General features: G+C 49.1%; 2 protein-coding genes across 3 annotated transcripts; both read left to right on the top strand.

Annotated features, from left to right (window-relative positions):
- The first annotated feature begins 1,431 nt into the window (after positions 1-1,431).
- Positions 1,432-7,990, top strand: LOC117864270 (kinesin-like protein KIN-7C). Of its 2 annotated transcripts, XM_034748320.2 has the most exons (14): positions 1,432-1,778; positions 2,291-2,593; positions 3,836-3,925; positions 4,014-4,114; positions 4,244-4,357; positions 4,451-4,532; positions 4,620-4,687; positions 4,766-4,831; positions 4,917-5,041; positions 5,165-5,492; positions 5,735-5,833; positions 5,917-6,594; positions 6,919-7,235; positions 7,334-7,990. In XM_034748320.2, the coding sequence occupies exons 2-14, from the start codon at positions 2,347-2,349 to the stop codon at positions 7,659-7,661; spliced, it is 2,643 nt and encodes an 880-aa protein (XP_034604211.1). In that variant the 5' UTR covers positions 1,432-1,778; positions 2,291-2,346; the 3' UTR covers positions 7,662-7,990. The 2 variants fall into 2 exon arrangements, with proteins under 2 accessions (XP_034604211.1, XP_034604214.1); XM_034748323.2 differs by lacking the exon at positions 1,432-1,778 and having other exon boundaries at positions 2,532-2,593; positions 3,861-3,925.
- A 2,081-nt stretch (positions 7,991-10,071) lies between these two features.
- LOC117845046 (RING-H2 finger protein ATL79-like) lies at positions 10,072-11,209 on the top strand. The gene has a single exon (XM_034725923.2). The coding sequence runs from the start codon at positions 10,359-10,361 to the stop codon at positions 10,875-10,877; it is 519 nt and encodes a 172-aa protein (XP_034581814.1). The 5' UTR covers positions 10,072-10,358; the 3' UTR covers positions 10,878-11,209.
- Positions 11,210-19,033: the final 7,824 nt, after the last annotated feature.

Below are 19,033 nucleotides of genomic sequence, written 5' to 3'. Positions count from 1 at the left end.
TCTGCGGTGCAGCGTTGTGGTTTGGGAAAATTTGCGTCCCGACACGACTTTGTGGAGCTCGATCCGGAGACTTTCGTCCTGGAAAGAAACGTCCCAACGAAATGCTGGACCAACCACTCCCACTAGTAGAGAACAGGGGGAAAGATTGGGTAAAATTCTTATTTTTGATCTTTGTTTCGGACCCGGAAAAAAATATGTGTGCTACTGGTTTGATCTTTACTTGACGAGGGGATGGGTTGACTTCAAATTTGGATATCAGGAGAAGGGGACAAACTCTTCTCCAGTAGGCTAAAATATTCAGAGCAGCAGCTGCACCTGATTATAGCCGTTGTTGGCAGGGTGTTGTCGGGAGGGGGTGCAAGGAGCATGGAGCACAGGGTGTTTCTAACCGAGCTGCGAAATGAGATTTCGGTAGTGGCTAAACTGCACTTTCGATGTTGCAGGTGTGTTTCAATTCATCTGAATTTGTTTACCGAACGCATTTCCCCCAATCTCCAGCTATGCGTTTACTGAATAACCGAAGCGATGGTTTCGGAGGAATTCTGCGAACAGGACCTGGGCTGATCTTTGCTACGGCTTGGTAATTTCCCTGCATGCATTGGATATATATCCTTATCGTACTAATTTCCCCGCATTGAATCTGATTACGGTGCCTCTCTTTACTCACTGGCATCCAATGTTCTTGTACCCTTGTACGCTTGGCGTATCCGTCCTTACAGTATTTTCTTCCGATCTCCTGTACGTATCCTCTGAGCCATTACCGAATGACATCCAAGGCAAGTCGTTGTCAATCTCGTGAATACGGACATACTTCACCGGTGGTGTAGCACATCGTTATCATATACCAAACTGACCGTATCTACGGATACATCGCGCAGAATGCTAATGCCAAATTCGACAGACGAGGGAATTTGGACAAACGTGGAGGAACCATCACGTGGCCTGTCACATGTATGATGTATCGTCATGTGCTTCTCTAGCATACCCTCCTCGTTTCATCATCGGTGTTTGTTTCCTTACTTCAGCAGTCTTGTTAGGACGTGTAGCTAATGTTGGCAAGGATCCCATGCAGTTGGTAGTTGCTAGGACAAGGGCAACTTAAACAGCTAGTATATCAGCACCACAAGGTTCAGAAACCTAGTTACCCAGGGTCTAGATATTCATAATACCATGTTATTTTTTATTTTTAGCAAATACCGTAACATGGTAGAGCAGAATTGGAACAATTATATTCAGAAATGGACGGCTCAGATTGCAAGCTTTCTTATCTTTGTCCAGCTTGTGCAAAATGCTAGGAGAGCCTATTAACTTGCAAATGGTGAAAGGGCTCGTTTCGAAATGAGCAGAAACCATAGGGCCGGCACGCAAAAACACTCACCGACCGTGGAATGAGTGAGTAAACAAACAAGCAAACAATTGAAAGCAATCCACAGTGGGAAGGCGAAGGCAACAGAATCATCGCAACGGTCTGCTGGCCTGCTGCTGGGGTTGGAAAAACAAAAGAAAAAAGGAAAAGAAATTCGCCACCGTCTCTTGCACTCCAGCAGTCAGAAGAACCTCCCCCAAATCACCGGACGAGATCGTCGTGGGCGGCACTCGCTCTCGCACGCGGTGAGGCGGCGCTATCAGAGCGGAAGCGGACTCCGCCCCAAAACCCCCCACGTCCCTCCAGGTAGGTGTGCACCATGGCCGCGGCCGCCGGGCTCAGCCGCCGCTTCACCGTCCGCAGACAAGTCGAGCTTTCGCCTTCCGAGAGCAACCGTCTTCGCTCGGTCCCGGTAATCGCCCGCTCCCTTGCTGCTATTGATTGAACATCTCTTGTTACAACTTACTACCGGAAGAGAGGTTGCTGTGTTTCCTGGTGGTGGTTAGTGATGTGATCCTGGGCCAGAATGGTTGTTAGGTTTGGGGGGATTGTTTCGCCTTCGCACCACGCAGATCTGTTAATTAGGAATTCCATGGAAGGTGGATGGTTAGGGGGCATCGGAATGAGCAGCTGCGGGGTTTGGGTGGTTTTAGATTTGGACTAATCGGTGGTTCCCCCGTACCGACGTGCTAACCACTGCCCTAATTACGTTGGGAGGCTAGGGTCCACTGGAATTCATTCATGCCTTGCCTTCTCCTCCACCACCTGCTGCCTGCGCCCGGCGCAGCCTTGCCCTGCACTCAAATTCACAGGAACAGGACAGATTCGTGCGTTTCAGCTGTCTAGCTTCTTTGGTTGCTATTCGTTCAGAGTTTTATATGCTTTGCTTGCTGCTCGTGTCTCATGATGGTGCGATTTTGGCAGGTGCTGTAGAGAAGAGGAAAGGTTAGGAGGAGGGGGAGAGGCGAGTGGGAGCGGCAATGGGGGCGATTGGGGGCGATGAGTTGGTGCAGTGGGATAAGATGGCTGGACCGGAGGCGGTTAATGGTGGTGGAGGAGGTGCGGGGAGGATGGACAGGATACAGGTGCTGGTCAGGCTGAGGCCGCTGAGCGAGAAGGAGATTGCGAGGGGGGAGCCTGCAGAGTGGGAGTGCATCAATGACACCACTGTCATGTTCCGGAGCACCTTCCCGGACCGACCGACAGCTCCGACGGCATACGCATTTGGTCAGTTCTCCTCGCCCTCCTTTCTTTTGATGCTACATTTGTTGTAGTTGGCTGTTGTTTTGTGCCTCTTGATTAGCTAATTTGTATTCTAATTCGGGAAAGTTCTTATTTCTGTTACTGTAACCCAGTGGTTCTAGGAGTAATACCCAAAGCCTTAAACAGTAAATGGGTTCAGTAATTTTGTATGAACTTTTTTTTTACTAAACTTAAGGTCTTTACCAGTAGATTATCACCAGAGTACAGATATTACACATTTGATCTGTCATCTGTGCACCCTTTCCCCTTCGTTTGATACTACATTTGTTGTAGTTGGCCGTTGTTTTGTGCCTCTTTATGCTTAGCTAATTTGTATTCTATTTTGGGAAAGTTCTTATTTCTGTTACTGTAACCCAGTGATTCTTGGAGTAATACCCAAAGCCTACAACAGTAAACCCCTTCAATAATTTTGTATGCACTTTTATTTATTAAATTAAAGTCCTTTACCAGTAGATTATCACCAGACTACAGATATTGTACATTTGATCTGTGCACCTTGCCCCCTTCATTTGATGCTACATTTGTTGTAGACTGTAGTTGGCTGTTGTTTTGTGCCTCTTTATGCTTAGCTAATCTATATTATAATTTGGGAAAGTTCTTATTTCTATTATTGTAACTCAGACACCCAGTGGTTCTAGGAGTACTACCCAAAGCCAAAAACATTATAACCCCTTCAGCAATTTTACTTGCATTTTTTGAACTACATTTAACTATTTAAGGCTCTTCCTGGTAAATTATCACAATACTACATATATTAAATCGGCATCTTTTGCTATTCTGAAGAATTTTGATGTGCTCAGTTCTATGAGAGTAACCCAGATTATCGAGGATGACTCTCATAGTTACAGTGGCTTTTAAAAAGGTATTTTTGTTTATTTGTAAATAGAATGTATCATATTAAAGTGGTGAAGCTAGTTGCGTGCACAAGCCACCCAAGCCACCCTGGGTGATGTGAGGGAGCAATGACGTTACCTGTATAAATTTCGTACAATAGCACCATCCAAGACCTTCTAATTCCTTTGTTGGGGCGTCATATAAACTTATATCATCCCAACAATCCTCCCTCACACATACTAGATCCTGCATTTTTTTTCCTCTCTTGTGATAAGCTTATCCTGGCAACCATACAGATTAAAAGTGGACATCATTTTTCACATTGCCCTTTGGTCACATCTATCACTGTTAACAGAAATGCTCTAATTGCAGATCGGGTTTTTCATTCTGACTGCAGTACCAAGGAAGTCTATGAGGAAGGGGTTAGGGAAGTTGCCCTCTCTGTAGTTAGTGGCATTAACTGTGAGTATAGATCATACAAAGAAAATATTTATGTTTCTCAAATGACTAAGCTTCTGCTCTGAATTAAAACTATTTTTTTCTCTGACAGCAAGTATTTTTGCGTATGGACAAACAAGTAGTGGAAAGACATATACCATGACTGGAGTAACAGAATATACAGTAGCAGACATATATGATTACATTAATAAGGTAAGAATAATCCTCATACATCCTCAGGTGGCATGGCCAGTTTTTTTTTTTGTTGCAGCTATAATAAGTCCTCAAAAAAAAAAACTTACAAATACCGCCACCTAAGAATCATGGCTTTTCCTTTTCCAGCATGAAGAGAGAGCATTTGTTCTGAAGTTCTCAGCAATCGAAATATATAATGAAGTTGTAAGGGATCTTCTTAGCGCGGAAAACACTCCTCTTAGACTCTGGGACGATGCAGAGGTGAAAAATAGAGCTCCTCTTTAGCACTGTAAACTGTAATTCTAGTAGATTAGATTTGCATTTGTTGATGGTTCAGTGCTATTCGTGATACAGAAGGGCACCTATGTGGAGAACCTTACTGAGGTTGTGTTAAGGGACTGGAACCACCTCAAGGGGCTTATTTCTGTATGTGAAGGTGCAATATTGGTTTCTTGCTGTGCCTTAAATTATTGTAGCTGGTGCTTATCTGTAGTCTCATTTGTGCATTATGTGATTACAACAGCTCAAAGAAGGACAGGAGAGACCTTCTTAAATGAAAAAAGCTCCAGATCTCATCAGATACTGAGATTGGTTTGTCCTCTACTTGTTTACGTTAATCAATTGCATGGAAGTATGATTTTTTCCTGAAATCTTTATATATTATTTCAGACAGTTGAAAGTACTGCTCGGGAGTTCCTTGGAAAGGATAAGTCAACTACACTTGTTGCTAGTGCAGTAAGTACATCCAGCAAAATATGTGGTGGAGCTTATTTTCTTTTGCGGTACCAAAATAACCATGAGCACTATTCGTTCTGTGCAGAACTTTGTTGATCTAGCAGGAAGTGAGCGTGCATCTCAGGCGTTGTCTGCTGGCACAAGGCTAAAAGAAGGTTGCCATATTAACAGAAGTTTGCTTGCCCTTGGCACTGTCATTAGGAAACTAAGGTTGTTATCTTGACTTGCATTACATCTACTTAATTCACATGCTAATAGGAGCTGCTTCTCTAATCCAGTATTAAATGCTTGGTTGGTTTGTAAAATTTAACCTTGATCATTTTATGTATGCAGCATGGGGAGTAATGCACACATACCATATAGAGATTCGAAGCTCACACGTATATTACAGCCATCTTTGGGAGGTAATGCAAGAACTGCCATCATCTGTACACTGAGCCCAGCCACTAGCCATATTGAGCAATCAAGAAATACCCTATTATTTGGGAGCTGTGCAAAGGAAGTAGTTACAAATGCCCAAGTCAATGTGGTCATGTCTGATAAAGCGCTAGTTAAGCATTTGCAAAAGGAAGTTGCTAGATTGGAGAGTGAGTTGCGGCAACCAGCTTCAAACTCCAGTCTTGAAGCATTAGTAAAGGAAAAGGACAATCAAATCAGAAAGGTTCTGCTTCCGACCTTTTCTCTTTACTTTTCTGCTTTTCTTTTACAGTTGGTCCATGGAAAATTACTTAATACAATTTTTGTTGTGCATGACTTCTATTTATATATTTCCCTATGGAGATACCTTCTTTCCATACACATCGTATTTTAGCAGTCAGAACAGTTCCACCTGTGATGAAAACCATTGACATTGTTGCTTTCTTTCTTCCCTTATCCATGACATTTGTGTACTTGCATTTCCAGATGGAGAAAGAAATAAAAGAACTCAAGTCACAGCGTGATTTGGCTCAGTCTAGGTTGCAGAATCTGCTGCAGACTGTTGGGGACCACCCAAAGCATTCGGTATACTTCCGTGATTTCTGCTTCTTAGCAGTATTCATCTATTGTTTCTTCACAGATGCATTTGCTTTGTCTATGCGCTTTAGGGCTCGGGAAAGCGTTCAGCCCGGAGTCCTCCATCAATTGGAATGCCCCCAGGCATCATTAGGGATGATAGTTCTCAGGTATCTCAAGACGATTCAGATCTTTACAAGGAAGTGCGGTGCATTGAGACCAGTGGAACAGGAGGAAATGAACAGTTGGATATGTCAGCTGGCGAAAGCAGTAGTCCACAAGGTTCAAACGTGAATTCTAGTTTGCGTGGTAATGGTTCAAATACATCGGTGAATTCAAGGCGTTCAAGGCTCCTTGGTGAATCTCCTATCACGTTGGAGCAGCATTTGGAGAATATCAGAAGGCCTTTTGCCAGTGTTGGCAGAGATCTAGGATCTTCGACACGTAACTCATCAGGCTCCAGATTACTTGGTAGAAGCAGGAGCTGCAGATCACTTACAGCTTCTACTATGTTTGATGGCATGGAAGCAGATGATGGCACCCCAGTGCATAGAAGTTTGGTTGGTTTCCTAGGAAGGCCTGAAAGGGATCATACAAGGGGATCCGTGCTGAACTATGATGCAGAAAGCGAAACTCTTTCAAGAGCAGGATCTATAGTTTCAGCCAAGACAAATGGTGCATGCGATGCAGAGTTCACTGGTATAGGTGAATTTGTTGCTGAATTGAAGGAAATGGCTCAGGTTCATTATCAGAAACAGTATGGTGATCAGGTACAAAACTTGTCCGATTACCATTAGAATAGGTTTCTTGCTCGTGTCACTGAAGCCCATGGAAAATAGTATGTATATCACAAAATTGTGTTTCATGCTAAGGTTTATTCAACAGCACATCATGCCCATTAGAATAGAAACACATGTTCTGTGACACTTAACCAACATGCTAAGTGTTGCTTCTATATCTTTTCTTTGCACAATGTTAGCCTAGTACTTCGCCTATTATTTGGAAGTCTAGACAAACTTAAAACTATTACTAATCTGCTGATTTTTCTTTTTCTATCAGCTCACCATATTATAATTTGTTAATCCATGTTTCAGAATGCAAATGGGGAATTTGGAGAGGGCACCATAAAGAGCATTGGATTGGACCCGACTGCTGATGCTTCACAATCACCATCTCGCTGGCCATTGGAATTCGAGAAGAAACAGCAGGAGATCATCGAGCTTTGGCATGCATGCAGTATTTCCTTAGTCCACAGGACATACTTTTTCTTGCTATTCAAGGGAGATCAGGCTGACTCAATCTACATGGAAGTGGAGCTTCGGAGGCTATCATTCCTCAGAGATACTTACTCTCGGGGAGGCACCCCTAGCAATGTGGTAGTAGGCAGCCTGAACTCTTCCCCGGCTGCAAGGTGAGTAACCATCCATCACTTACATGACTTACTGACAATGGACACAAGCGCCTCGTAGAATGTGAACTATAATCCTTTGATCTACTTGCTTCATACAGTGCTAAGAAGCTGCAACGCGAGCGGGAAATGCTTGCGAGGCAGATGCAGAAACGGCTCACGGCAGTCGAAAGGGACCACCTGTACAGCAAGTGGGGCATTTCCCTGGACTCCAAGAAGAGGAAGCTGCAGGTTGCTCGCCGCCTCTGGACGGAGACCAAGGACCTGGAGCACGTCAGGGAGAGCGCCTCCCTAGTCGCCAAGCTGCTAGGGCTCCAGGAGCCAGGGCTCAGGGAGATGTTCGGACTCAGCTTCGCGCCGCAGCAGCAACCGCCCCCTCGCCGGCGGTCCTCCAACGGCTGGAAATACGGGTTACCTTCGTTCGGATGATCGGATCAACCACCACTCACAAACAATGACAGATGACACGGTGCGAGCGACTGACCAAAGTGATGTAACTTCTCTCCCTTCTGTTTTTTCTCCTCTTGTTATGGTGTATCTTGGCTCTGATTTCAGTAGGGTTTTAGGAAAACATTCACCGGGCCTTTCGCTTGTGCTCCGGTGGCTGGCTTCGTGCATGCTTTTCTGCCTAGCCGCCGCCGGCTCGGCCTCAATTGCTAACGACCTACGACCGTAATTCCGGACGCTGTTGTGTAACTTTAATGTGTGGTGCAATAGTAATATGTCACGACATATTGTGGGAGATTTGCTCCCGTGCACATCCGGAGTTCCGGACTGTGCCCCTCGATCCTTTCCGGTCCGACTCTTGCATATGTTGCTGCAGCCACGTTCAACTTGTCACGACATTTATCGGTCAAAGCTGGAGCACACTGTTCCGAAGACAGGCGGCGCGCAGTCGCAGAGCGTGAGTTCGTGACCCAGAAACGAGAAGCCGTCCGGTGCGGTCCGGTGTCCGTCTCGTCGCCCGGACGTCGTTGACGCGGCTCGGTGGGAAAGCGTCGGGGTGGCAAGAGACGGAACATCTCCAAGGGGAGGAGCACGCGCGGGCGCGGCAGGGCGGCAGCCACTTTGCCATGAGCCCATGATCCCCGCCGGTGGCGAGTGCGGCGCAGCCCCATGAGTCCATGACCTCGAATCCCCTCCTGTCCCCGATTCCTTCCTTTGCTTTGCTGGTCCCTGCGGCGACCGTCATGCATGAGCCCCGGCCGCGGTGATAATGAGCCCACGCCTTTGCCGCGCGAAAAGTTAAAGCCGAACGCGGCACGCCCATGCGCGTCCACCGTCTGCTGTGCATCCTGTGCGTGCTCTCGCAGAGTCCGCTCGCGACGGACGCGACGGGGCGGAGCGGAGGAGCTGGAGCAGAGCCGGTGGAACGAACGGTGGTCGGTGGGTGTACATCAGTATTCAGTCAGTAGAGACGGTACTCCAAGCACTGTAGCCGTGGACTTGTAGAGGGTGCGACCGTGTCACGTACGTTCATCTTCCCGCCGCTTTCATTGCCGCCTGCCCGCCCGTCAGAGCTACAGCAAGCTAGCCGCGGTTGCCGCGCAGCGCAAGCGCTGATGCTCCGTCGCATCCACATCGATGCGGCCTGCTCGCGCTGATAACCTTGGGCTACTACAGTACTGTGCGTACTAGTAGTAGTCTAGCTAGCACTCCTTTTGTGCTACTAGTAGCATTAGCGAAGCTTTGGCCAGAATCTTCCTTCTCATGAAGAACAAGCAAGAGGGTACCTAATCGGACTAACAGGATGTGAATTTGAGAGCAAGCATGAGGGTCATTTCCATTTTAGTATAAGTTTTTTGGGAAATGATTCATTAATAACCTATTTGTATAACCACGCTACATACCATTTGAACTCTTTTTTTAAATTGTGAAATTCAATATAAACGCATGCTCGTACATGCATGCACGCTCAACTATCGATGATCAAAATTGGCACGACAGGAACTTGCCTAACCGGTTTGCTATACCGGTAAACCAGTCAGGTTGAGTTGGGTAATAAGGTCAAATCATAAATTGAACTTCATTGTTATATCTCATCATTGTCGAAATGATCAAAATGCATAAATAGAATGTCTATTGTTGTCAGACTGGTTTTTCGCTGATAAGCTGCTACATCGGGTAGTTTTCTCCTCATGTGGCGAAGTTGGAATAATATTTTCCTAAATTTAGAATAATTTTTGTATAAACTTGAAATATTTGTTCTGCTCAAAACAAATATTCCAATTTTACAAAGAAAATATTCTTGAGAAAAAATAATCATCAAAACTTGTGCAAAATTTATTCAATTTTTTTTAAAAAAATCTTGGCATATGTAATTGAAATTTCATTTAAATGTCCACTTTAAAAAATAAAAGTTTTTTTATTTTAGATTTTATACATGCAGATGATGTCAACGAATATTTTTTCTGTCACATGCCGTTGGCATCGTGACCACTCGTCTGTTGCGCAATCGCGACGCATAACAGCCCCATAGCTAGGCGCACGGCGCACCAAACACTCGCAACTTTACGTGTAGGGAAACGGGCCAAAGGGCCTGCCCTTCTTTTTTTTGGTGCGCTCGATAAGGCGATGAGGACGAGGGACCTCAAAGTTAGAGGAGTTGGAGACCTGTGGCCCCATAGGACCTTCTTGGTACAGGAGGATGAAACATTGACCAGAGTTATCTACTGTCATTTGCTGGTTCAGGGAACTGATGGCACGATATGTTCCTACTATGAGTTTTTGCAGCCGAATTCATACGCGACGTTTCACGTTAGTTTTCTACATCAACGAGCCGGAGTGATTTGTCAACTTGTTATATTGTTCAAAGCTATACTCCATTCCATTATTTGGACGTGAAGTGCACGTACTCTGAGAGCAATGCTGCTGTCTGCACAGGCACTGCTTGACTGTTGAGAGCCGGAGCACAGCCGCACAGTTCGTTCAGTAGCCGGTCAATAGTGATGCATTGTAGTAGTAGGTTCCAAGTACGAACTCCCAACACCCACTCCAGCATAAAAAGCCAAAGGAACACTAGTCATCTACTCGGACAAGGGCACCCGCTCGCGATCGCGGGTGTCAGTTGTCACACACACACACTACACTGCCTCCACACCACAGCGCTAGCCAGCAGAGGAAGCCATGCCACGCCCGAACAACCACACCTCCTCGCCGGCGGCGGCCATGATCGCCTCGTCGCCGTCCCCCCCTCGCCCGCCGCCCGCCGCCGCGGCTTCCGGCGCGGGGGCGTGGGGCCCCTACACCAGCTCCCGGGCCTTCTTCTCCAATGTGGCCACCATCCTCATCATCCTGGCCTGCGTCTCCCTGCTCGCCTTCTCCCTCCACGCCGCGGCGCGCGCAGTCCTCCGCTGCCTCGCGCGCCGCCGCGCTGCGCGGGAGCCCAAGCACCCGTCGAGCGCCGCCGACGCCGCGGGCGCCGGGGAGGAAGGCGCCGGCGCCGGCGCCCCCGCGGCCGGCGCGTGGGCCGAGGCGGAGTGCGCCATCTGCCTGTCGGAGCTGGCGGGCGGCGAGCGCGTCCGCGTGCTCCCGGCTTGCGGCCACGGGTTCCACGGCGCATGCGTGGACGGCTGGCTCGCGGCGCGCGCGTCCTGCCCCACCTGCCGCGCGCCGTCCCGGCCGTCGCGGGCGGGAGAGCCATAGCCATCGCCAAGCAGGAGCCAGGACGCTGCAGTGCTGCCGCGCCTTCATCACACTGGGCTCCGTGGAGACAGGAAGCGACGGCAAGTACGTTCTGCTGGACTGCTGCTGGAGCAGGCTCAGCTCCGGTGCTCCGATCCATGGTGTTCGTTTCGTTCATTATCGCTTATGGCAATGCAAATTTACCGCCAGCTGCTTGCTAGCGCATGTGGATCGAATCGAATCAATTATTTGGTAGTGTAAGCATGTTCCATGCCGATCTCGCATTGTGAGATGGATTTAGTTGTACTAGAAATTGACTGCAATTATTCACGCCGATTAGGCTCGTCATTTCAGCGCAGAGCTGACAGCGCCACGCCGCCCCTGATTCCCTGGAGAAGTGGAGACAGGGAGGGTGACGACGAGAGCATGGAAAGATGACAAAAGCGGAGAATGGCCTAGCGTCGTGGCGTAGGGCTGCCGCGTAGTAGGCCGCTGCGGGAATATTGGTGGGGCCACCCGTGCCCTGCTTTACGACCGGGGTGGGGGCGTGGTTGGGTTCTGCCGCGGCAGGAAGCATCGGACTCCGGCGGTGGTGTCGCAGTGGAGTCGGTATGGGGCAGGGGGTCCGGGCGTCAGGCGTAGCTCTCGCATCGGGCCCGGCGTTTCTCGCCGACGCCAAGCACCACATTGGCGGCACGTACAGGCAGGACACTGTTCATGTTGGAAGGAGTAGCTGGGAGCTCGACCGACTGCATTACTGCAAAGCCTGCCGAAGCTATGCCCCCTCGTTGTCCTTGTCGTTCCCGTCCATTTTCTTTCTTCAGACTCTCTGACTCCGGTGATCGTTTCCTTTGTCGCGGATCGCCGGGAAACACCATCCCTGAGCTCAGCTGGTGAAAGTCTGGGAAGAGGGAGGCTGCAGCAAGCTCTACCGACTACCGAGCAAGCTGTGACGGGGTCAGTCGCCATTTCAACTCCTGATGATTTATGAGGCCATTTTCCCCCTTGAATCGAACGTTTAACTCAACTACTATGCGTTCTTTTTTTTGCATGATAATTCAGTACGAACTTCTTTAAGAAAAAAGTACGAACACTTTTGGTCAGCATATCGTTGGCTGCACCTTGCCTTGTGTGTCCATCTCATCCCTACCACTGGACACGGAGGAGCAGATCACAACAGAACAGATCAGAGCCACACCACCGAGGGTAGTGGTGGCGATCTGAATCCGCTGGCTATCGGCGACAACGTCACCCTGGCGGTGGCCAAAGTCTCCATCTCCTGCACCTGTCCCTGTGGCAAAGTTAGAGTAAATTAGAGGGGAATTATGTCTACCTGTGGGTGCATATTGATATGAGCAGTGGGAGATACATATATGGTGAAAATTCAATTTCAATCGCTGAATTTGAATTTTAGGGTGGGTGCATATGCACCCCTAAATTCTACGTACCTTCACCTAGTCAAGCCTAAAAGAAGCATGGACTCTCAAGTCCATATCCATCTATGTGTTGACTAAGTGAATGTGGACACGATCACATAATGCTGTGATTTGCTCTCATAGTTGCTGAGGAGGTACATCTGTAGACTTGTGTCTGTGTAGATGAACAAAGAGTGAATTTGGGATACAATACACAAGCCTCATAGAATTTGACACCAAACCCGCATGTATTTACAATTTAACACTAGGGCTCGCGATTTCTTTTTTTTTCCCTGTGTTTCTTCACAATTTTCTTCTTTTCCTTTTCTTTTCTATTTCGAGCTTAAGTGAATGGATGTTTATGCCCCTAAGCTTTATCCTCTAAGCTGAACAACACCGCTTAGCATTATCCTACCATCTTTCTCAACTCCAGCAACAACCCATGGTCGTCCATGCCTCAAACGTATGTCGCTGACCACCTTGCCTGCGTAGGCAGTGGAATAGGCTTGTCATATCAAGCGGTGGTGACGTCAGCAGATAACATATGCACGTAGGGAGGAGGCTGCGATAGGTAGTAGCCGACATATTGAGGGGTGAGATGCTGTCGTCCCGCTTCTCACCGCCACCCAAGAGCTAAAGAGGATGAAGAAAAGGACAAGGCAAGGCAATTTTTTCCATTCACATAAGCTGGAAAATGAAAAGAAAAGGCGAAAAAAGGTAGAGAAAAAGGGTGAGAAACATAAGAAACCAAGAATTCATGAGCCCTGGCATCAAATAATGAAAGTTGTGTGTATTAGGGAATTCTGAAATTTCATGTATATAGAAGATGGAAAGAGGGAGGTTCAGCAATGGAGGGGGATGGTGGCATGGTGGTGGATGAGAGAAGAGATGAAGATTAAAGAGAGGATGCTGGCGTGTGCGAGAAAAAAAGAGAGCGGAAGTGTCGTTTCTCTTCTAGCTACCAAGCTCAAGAAGGTGGAAAAACAATGAAAATTAATGTTTTTTTGCAAAACATACAGGTACCCACATGGGAAGTAGTAAAGACTCCTAACAAACAAAGAGGCCTAAGACCCAACAGCTCGAAGCACCCCAAAGCGGCTCATATATCTCCACGGCCTATCTCCCGACCTCCCAAGGTCGGTAGCAACGGACCATGATCCACCGTGCCATTCAACTCGAGGGTGGGACCCGCAAGGGGGCCCGGAGCGCTCCGCCTACCCTCTGACCAAGGATGAACGGCGCCACACCCCAGCGCATTAATTGTGAGTCAGGGCACCCCTAGCCGCTCCACATCGGCCTGCGTACTCGGACGTGATCGGCCAGGGGGTCCAAGGGTGATGCTACACCCTTCAGACCGCACCAGGACGACCTGAGGGAGGAAGCCACGTGGCCCATACGCAACCACGGGGTGCCATGATCCACCCACTGTAATGCCCCCTCCCCCTAGGGACAGGGCAAGGCGCTCGCGACAGGCCGGGTACGGACCCAAACATACGAGGCGGGGCTCAGGACAAGACCTCATGGCGTTGAATAGCCAAGAGGACGCCTAGCAGGTTGGGAAAAAGTCGGGGTGAGCGGCACGCCTCATCCCGGCTGTTGACTCAAGGCTCATCGGCTTACCCGGGTATGGATGTCAGCAACGGTGCTCGTCCCGTTCCCTGTCATGGGGTTGGTGGATGGGACGGAAGCACGCCATGGAGCAGGCCAGATCGCGCGGAGGCAACCCATGCCGCACAGGGTTCGCCGTGCAAGTCGTACGGGCCACTACCGACGAAGGAGAACCGAACAAGAAGGCCCCAACAGTAGGGCCCCACGCCAGCGAACTGGGCCGGCGTCCTCGACCATCTCATGGCTCCCGACCTCCGAGGTCGGGAGACCCCCTCCTTTCTTCAAACTGTCACCCGATCCCTAGTCTATGCAAAGGGAGCCGAGCCTTCTTTCACACTCTCTCTCAACTCCACAACTCACATATCCTCACACATACTCATTGCACAAAGTGCTTGCTTGCAAACATCCTGTTGTAAGCCCTAGTACTCTCGAATCCCAGGAACACGACTCCTGCCAAAAACTGGACTCAGAGTTCTTCCCAAACCAGTATAAATCCCTTGTTCTTGTGTACTAGCCATCGAAAGTGAGGAGAGCGCAACGTATAATCACTAGTCAGTGGTATAAACACCGACAATAGTACATCTATATAAACACACGTACATACTCAACTCTAACCCTAATAGCACCACCGAGAGATTGAGGCGGGAGATCATCAAGATTGACAAAATCACCACTGATGCCTCGCTGTCGAGAGGCACATCGTCTACAACCAAAAGAATAGCACATGTTAAATCTTGTAATAAATTTAGAAAAATACGAGCCCTGTGCTTAGTCGAGAATTCAAATCTATGTGAGCTAAGCTATGCTTGGTTCATATGAAAATTAAAATTAACAGGAAGTTTCGTACCAAATTATCTTTCGGAGGATGCATAAGTTTCCCCCTGTGTTTTAAAACGGACCGGACCGAGTTGAAAATGAGCTGCGCGACATGGGCGCCGCGAACAACGTGTGGGCCCTGTTTGGAGTCGCTTTTCTGGAACTCGCTTATCTGACAAGCAAGCTTATCTGATAAGCCTGCTGCCTGGATAAGCTGCTGTCTGAATAAGCAGGGTGTTTGGCAATCCTGATTATTTTGGGTCGATTGTTTGTTCAGGTTGGTAAATTGACCTGAATGCCCCTACCCCCAGAGATCAGCACCTTCCAATCAAGTTTCATACAGTAACAATTGGGACTAACAACACTGCGCACAAGTATATTTGTGTTTACCAGATTTAGTTGTACCATTCAGTAACTTGTGTGATAAAGAGATCATCAACGTCACATGTTAAAGATCAAACCACATTTTCCTGCACTCCTAGCTAGGAGGCGCACGCACAGCAGCGGCCGTGTCGCAGGCGGCTCTGGCGTCCGGCGGCGGGGCGGCACCCAGGCGGCAGGGGAGTCTGGCGGCGGGGGCGTCCGGCGGCGGGGCGGCGCCCAGGCGGCAGGACAGTCCGGCGCGCGGGGCCGGATCCCAGGCGGCGGAGCGGCGGAGGCGGCGCCCAGGCGGGGACGTCCGGCGGCGGGGTCGGCGACCAGGCGGCCCGTGGCGGGGGCGTCCGGCGGCGGGGACGGCGGGGGCGGCGCCCAGGCGGCCCACGGCGGGGGCGGCGGGGACGGCGCCCAGGCGGCCCGCGGCGGGGGCGTCCGGCGGCGCCCAGGCCCGCGGCGGGGGCCTGGCAGGGGCGGCCGGCGGAGGTAGGGAGGCGGGCCGGGCGACCCGAGCGGCGGCGGCGGGATCTGGAGCGGCGGCGGTTGCGGGAGGAGCGGCGGCGGTCGCCTGGAGGCGTTGCGCGAGGGTACCGGGGGAAAATAAGCTCCGCTTGCGGGAGAAGCGTCTCCAGACCCGCGTAGGAGATAAGCCCGGTCCTAGTTCAATTTCAGATTTTCCCCTAAACGGCTTACGTGATAAGCGGGGAATAAGCGAGGCGTTTGGGTGGGCTTATCACTTATTTTCACCAATAAGCGGGAAATAAGCGACTCCAAACAGGGCCGTGAGATGCTTGTGGGAAAGTGGGCCTTGAGCGTAACTGTTCACGTATTGTCGGCCCACTAGTCAAACCGGACAGCTTTCCGCCATCCTGATTTTGATTCGAGTGGACTTTGGTGGTGATGGTGCCGTTCTCATTGCACTGCTCAATCAATATAAAAAAAAATACTATCAAAGGATTTCAGAATGACCAAAGCTACAAGTCGTGTTTCATGCCTGCTGGGCCTTGTCACAAGCTGGTCGCAAGTCATCCATCTTCTATCCGATGCACTCCGGCCTGAAATCTGGACGGCTTCTTCCCCCGGTTTCAGTTCAATCAGTTGTCATGTGCCTATGGAACTAAAGGATTTGACCATGCAAAGCTTATGAACAGAGCAGTAGTGCATCATGGAATAAGCAATCGTTTATAAGTAGGATGCTATCCTAACACAGCCTAAAGTTTCGTGGGGTATTAGATGCATTTTTAATGACCAGTAGAAATGCCCGTGCGGGTTAATTCCATTCTATGGTCAATTAGATGGTGCACAGAAGGGTATATTTTTCTCATCTCCCTAACCAACAACCACTCCAAGGTCCATCCTCTGATTAGGCCCAAGGCCCATTAACCCCCATCACACACCAACACGTTTGGTAATTGATCCAATCATCAATCCAGCCGCTAATAAATTGATTAGCACGAGATGGTTCGGATCAAGCCAATTGTGCTATTTATTTGATCGGTTAACGTACTGAGGCCAGAAAACTCCCGTGACCGCCATGTTTCTCCTAGACGGTCCATCCATTGCTGCGCTCATGTTTACCCTCTGCATCCGTATCTCGATCTCCGACTCAACTGCTCCACTACCGTTGTTCGTTCTCCTTCCCCTTTCTTTCTCTTTCTCCCTTGTCCGTGCGGACCGGCGATGCCAAGTCAGGGCAAGGTCCTCCCATCGGGACAGTAGCGCGCAGGCTTCCGCGGCGAGCTTCCCAGTAGGGAGTGGCGGTGCACGGTCCACTGGGGCAACCTCTCCAGCGAGGAGTGGCAACACGAGGCCGTGGCACACTCCCCCTCGTTGGGAGCGACGGCACATTGGGCGAGGTTCCCCCACGGGAGCGACGGGGAGGGGCAGTGGCTCCTGCCAAGTGCAACGGTGCAAGGCTGGGGCGCGCTCCCACCGTCGTCGGGAGTGGTGGCGCGCTGGCCTCCAGGGCTAGCTTCCCCCGCGGGGAGCGGAGGGGAGGGACCGTCTCGTCTATATTCTCTATTCTCATACATCTCTCGCCTTGTCGTCTCGATCTCTCGAATCCCCATCTTCCTGGGTGCTCATGCCTCTCGGCTGGACCCTCACGTCTTTGCAGTGGGCAACCGGCGCATGAGCGGCGCATCAAGGATGCGAGATGTGCTGGACTGCAATGCACAGTGGCAGCACGTGGTGCTCGCCTTCGATTTGGATCTTCTTCCTCGTGTCTTTTCTATTCTACCAATTCGAGGCCTTTTTTCTTTTTGTCTGAGTTCCGATGATTTGTTTTGATGATTTTTTCTTGTTGTATGAGTCGGACTGGGGATGCTATGTTGATTCTGTGCGAACCCAGGGCATCAAATTAGGTTTGGACTGGTTCGTGGGGATGGCGGTGGGGTTGCGTACATCCCGAGTTCGGATCAATTACAATAAAATTTGGGAACCTATTTGTAAAATCATCAAGAACATCAAGAACTTGAAGTTGAAGTTGCACGTTGATTATGAAAAAGTTGAGTAATTTTTTTTTCAAAACTACCACAATAGTTGGAAGAAACAACCGCGCTGTAATATTAGATAGAGATCAGAAAGCAGCTGCTGGACTGAATAAGCACCCAACGATCAATAAATCCAACACGTAGCTAAAGCAGGAGCAAAACGGGAGGCTCAAAAGGAAGACAAAAGCTGCCCGTCAGGAACACGGCGTCTGATTAGGTCCAATGACGGTTCTTTAATTTCTTGATGGAAGTCCAATGACTTTCTTCAGCCACACATTTGACAGCAGACTGTTTCTGATGGGATCATGAGGCGCACGTTAGACCAGGAGATGTCCTTCCTCTATCTTTTCTTTTACGAATTAGTAGATCCTCCAATCGATACCTAAATTTGCACGGTCAGGTCTAAATGACACGGAATTGTTTTCTAGTGGTATAATGGAGCTGGGGGAAGCCTTGGGACAGGTGGGAAAGAATATTTAACAGAAAATAAAACAGAGGAAATTGTCATGTCGAGCTAGTGGCCTCCAGATAAGGATTCTGGTTAATCTATCCAAACACACAATGCCTTTCTGACTGATTCGGGTCTTAACTGCCGTACGCGAATGCTTTACCTGTTTACCAAGACCTTAATATTAACTAGTCGAATTGATTTGATTTTCTATTTTTCTTGATGTACAATTAAAGCTAAGTTCCAATAGTCGTACCTTAGAGCTAGGATTGAATTGTTCAGCAGTAAGTTCGTGTGGTATTCCTGCATCATAAGGAAAATGAAGATAATATCGGTTTGGAAATGCTTTCATGAAAAATTCTCTATGTTTTTCTTTTATGCGACATTAAACTACTCCCTCTGTTTTTCTTTTATGTATGACATTTTCGAATACAGTATAAAAGAAGGGAGTATTATATTTGGAGTACAGGCTACAGGAGCTGGAACAAAAAAGAAGAGTTCTTGACCGAACAAGTGTCACTGTGTCAGAAAAGGCTGGCAAATTGGTGCTTCGAAGGCAAGCTTGGAGCTAGTACTCCGTAATAACTAACGGAGTCAACACCGCCACTGTACGACAACACAGGATGGAAGAGTGGAGAACAAAACCTGCAAAAAATTGTTACAAACGACAGCGCAAAACTCAAATGCGCAGGAATTACAATCGGCGTCGTCACAAACCTTCTCGACCTTTCAACCCCGTTCCATGCCGCGGTTGCCGCATTGCCGCCCAAAAGTCCAACGAGAGCACACGGCGCTCTTCCCAATGGGACAGACAAGCAAGCACTCTTGCCGTCTTGCGATTCTTCACACGCCAACGCAAGCGCGGCCGCGGATAACGAGCGAATCCATGGCATTTTTCTCAGAGACCGTGCACTCCCTTGGAAGCATCCTCCTCCCTCCCATCCCGGCAAAACCAAGTCCAAGACCACAAACAAACGTACGTGCACGACAGTGCACTGACGCACGCCGGCAAATCATCTACGC

This window comes from Setaria viridis, chromosome 1 (genome assembly GCF_005286985.2).
Source record: "Setaria viridis chromosome 1, Setaria_viridis_v4.0, whole genome shotgun sequence".
Classification (NCBI taxonomy): Eukaryota; Viridiplantae; Streptophyta; class Magnoliopsida; order Poales; family Poaceae; genus Setaria; species Setaria viridis.
Note: the sequence above shows the minus strand (reverse complement) of the source record. Positions and strands in the feature narration are given on the sequence as shown.

What these genes read in the sequence shown, in the direction of transcription:
- LOC117864270 (XM_034748320.2), top strand. Translation starts at nt 2,347, where the DNA reads ATGGGGGCGATTGGGGGCGATGAGTTGGTGCAGTGGGATAAGATGGCT. An exon ending in TATATGATTACATTAATAAG is followed by an intron (nt 4,115 to 4,243) that starts GTAAGAATAATC and finishes TTCCTTTTCCAG; the next exon opens with CATGAAGAGAGAGCATTTGT. An exon ending in AGAAACAGTATGGTGATCAG is followed by an intron (nt 6,595 to 6,918) that starts GTACAAAACTTG and finishes TCCATGTTTCAG; the next exon opens with AATGCAAATGGGGAATTTGG.
- LOC117845046 (XM_034725923.2), top strand. Translation starts at nt 10,359, where the DNA reads ATGCCACGCCCGAACAACCACACCTCCTCGCCGGCGGCGGCCATGATC.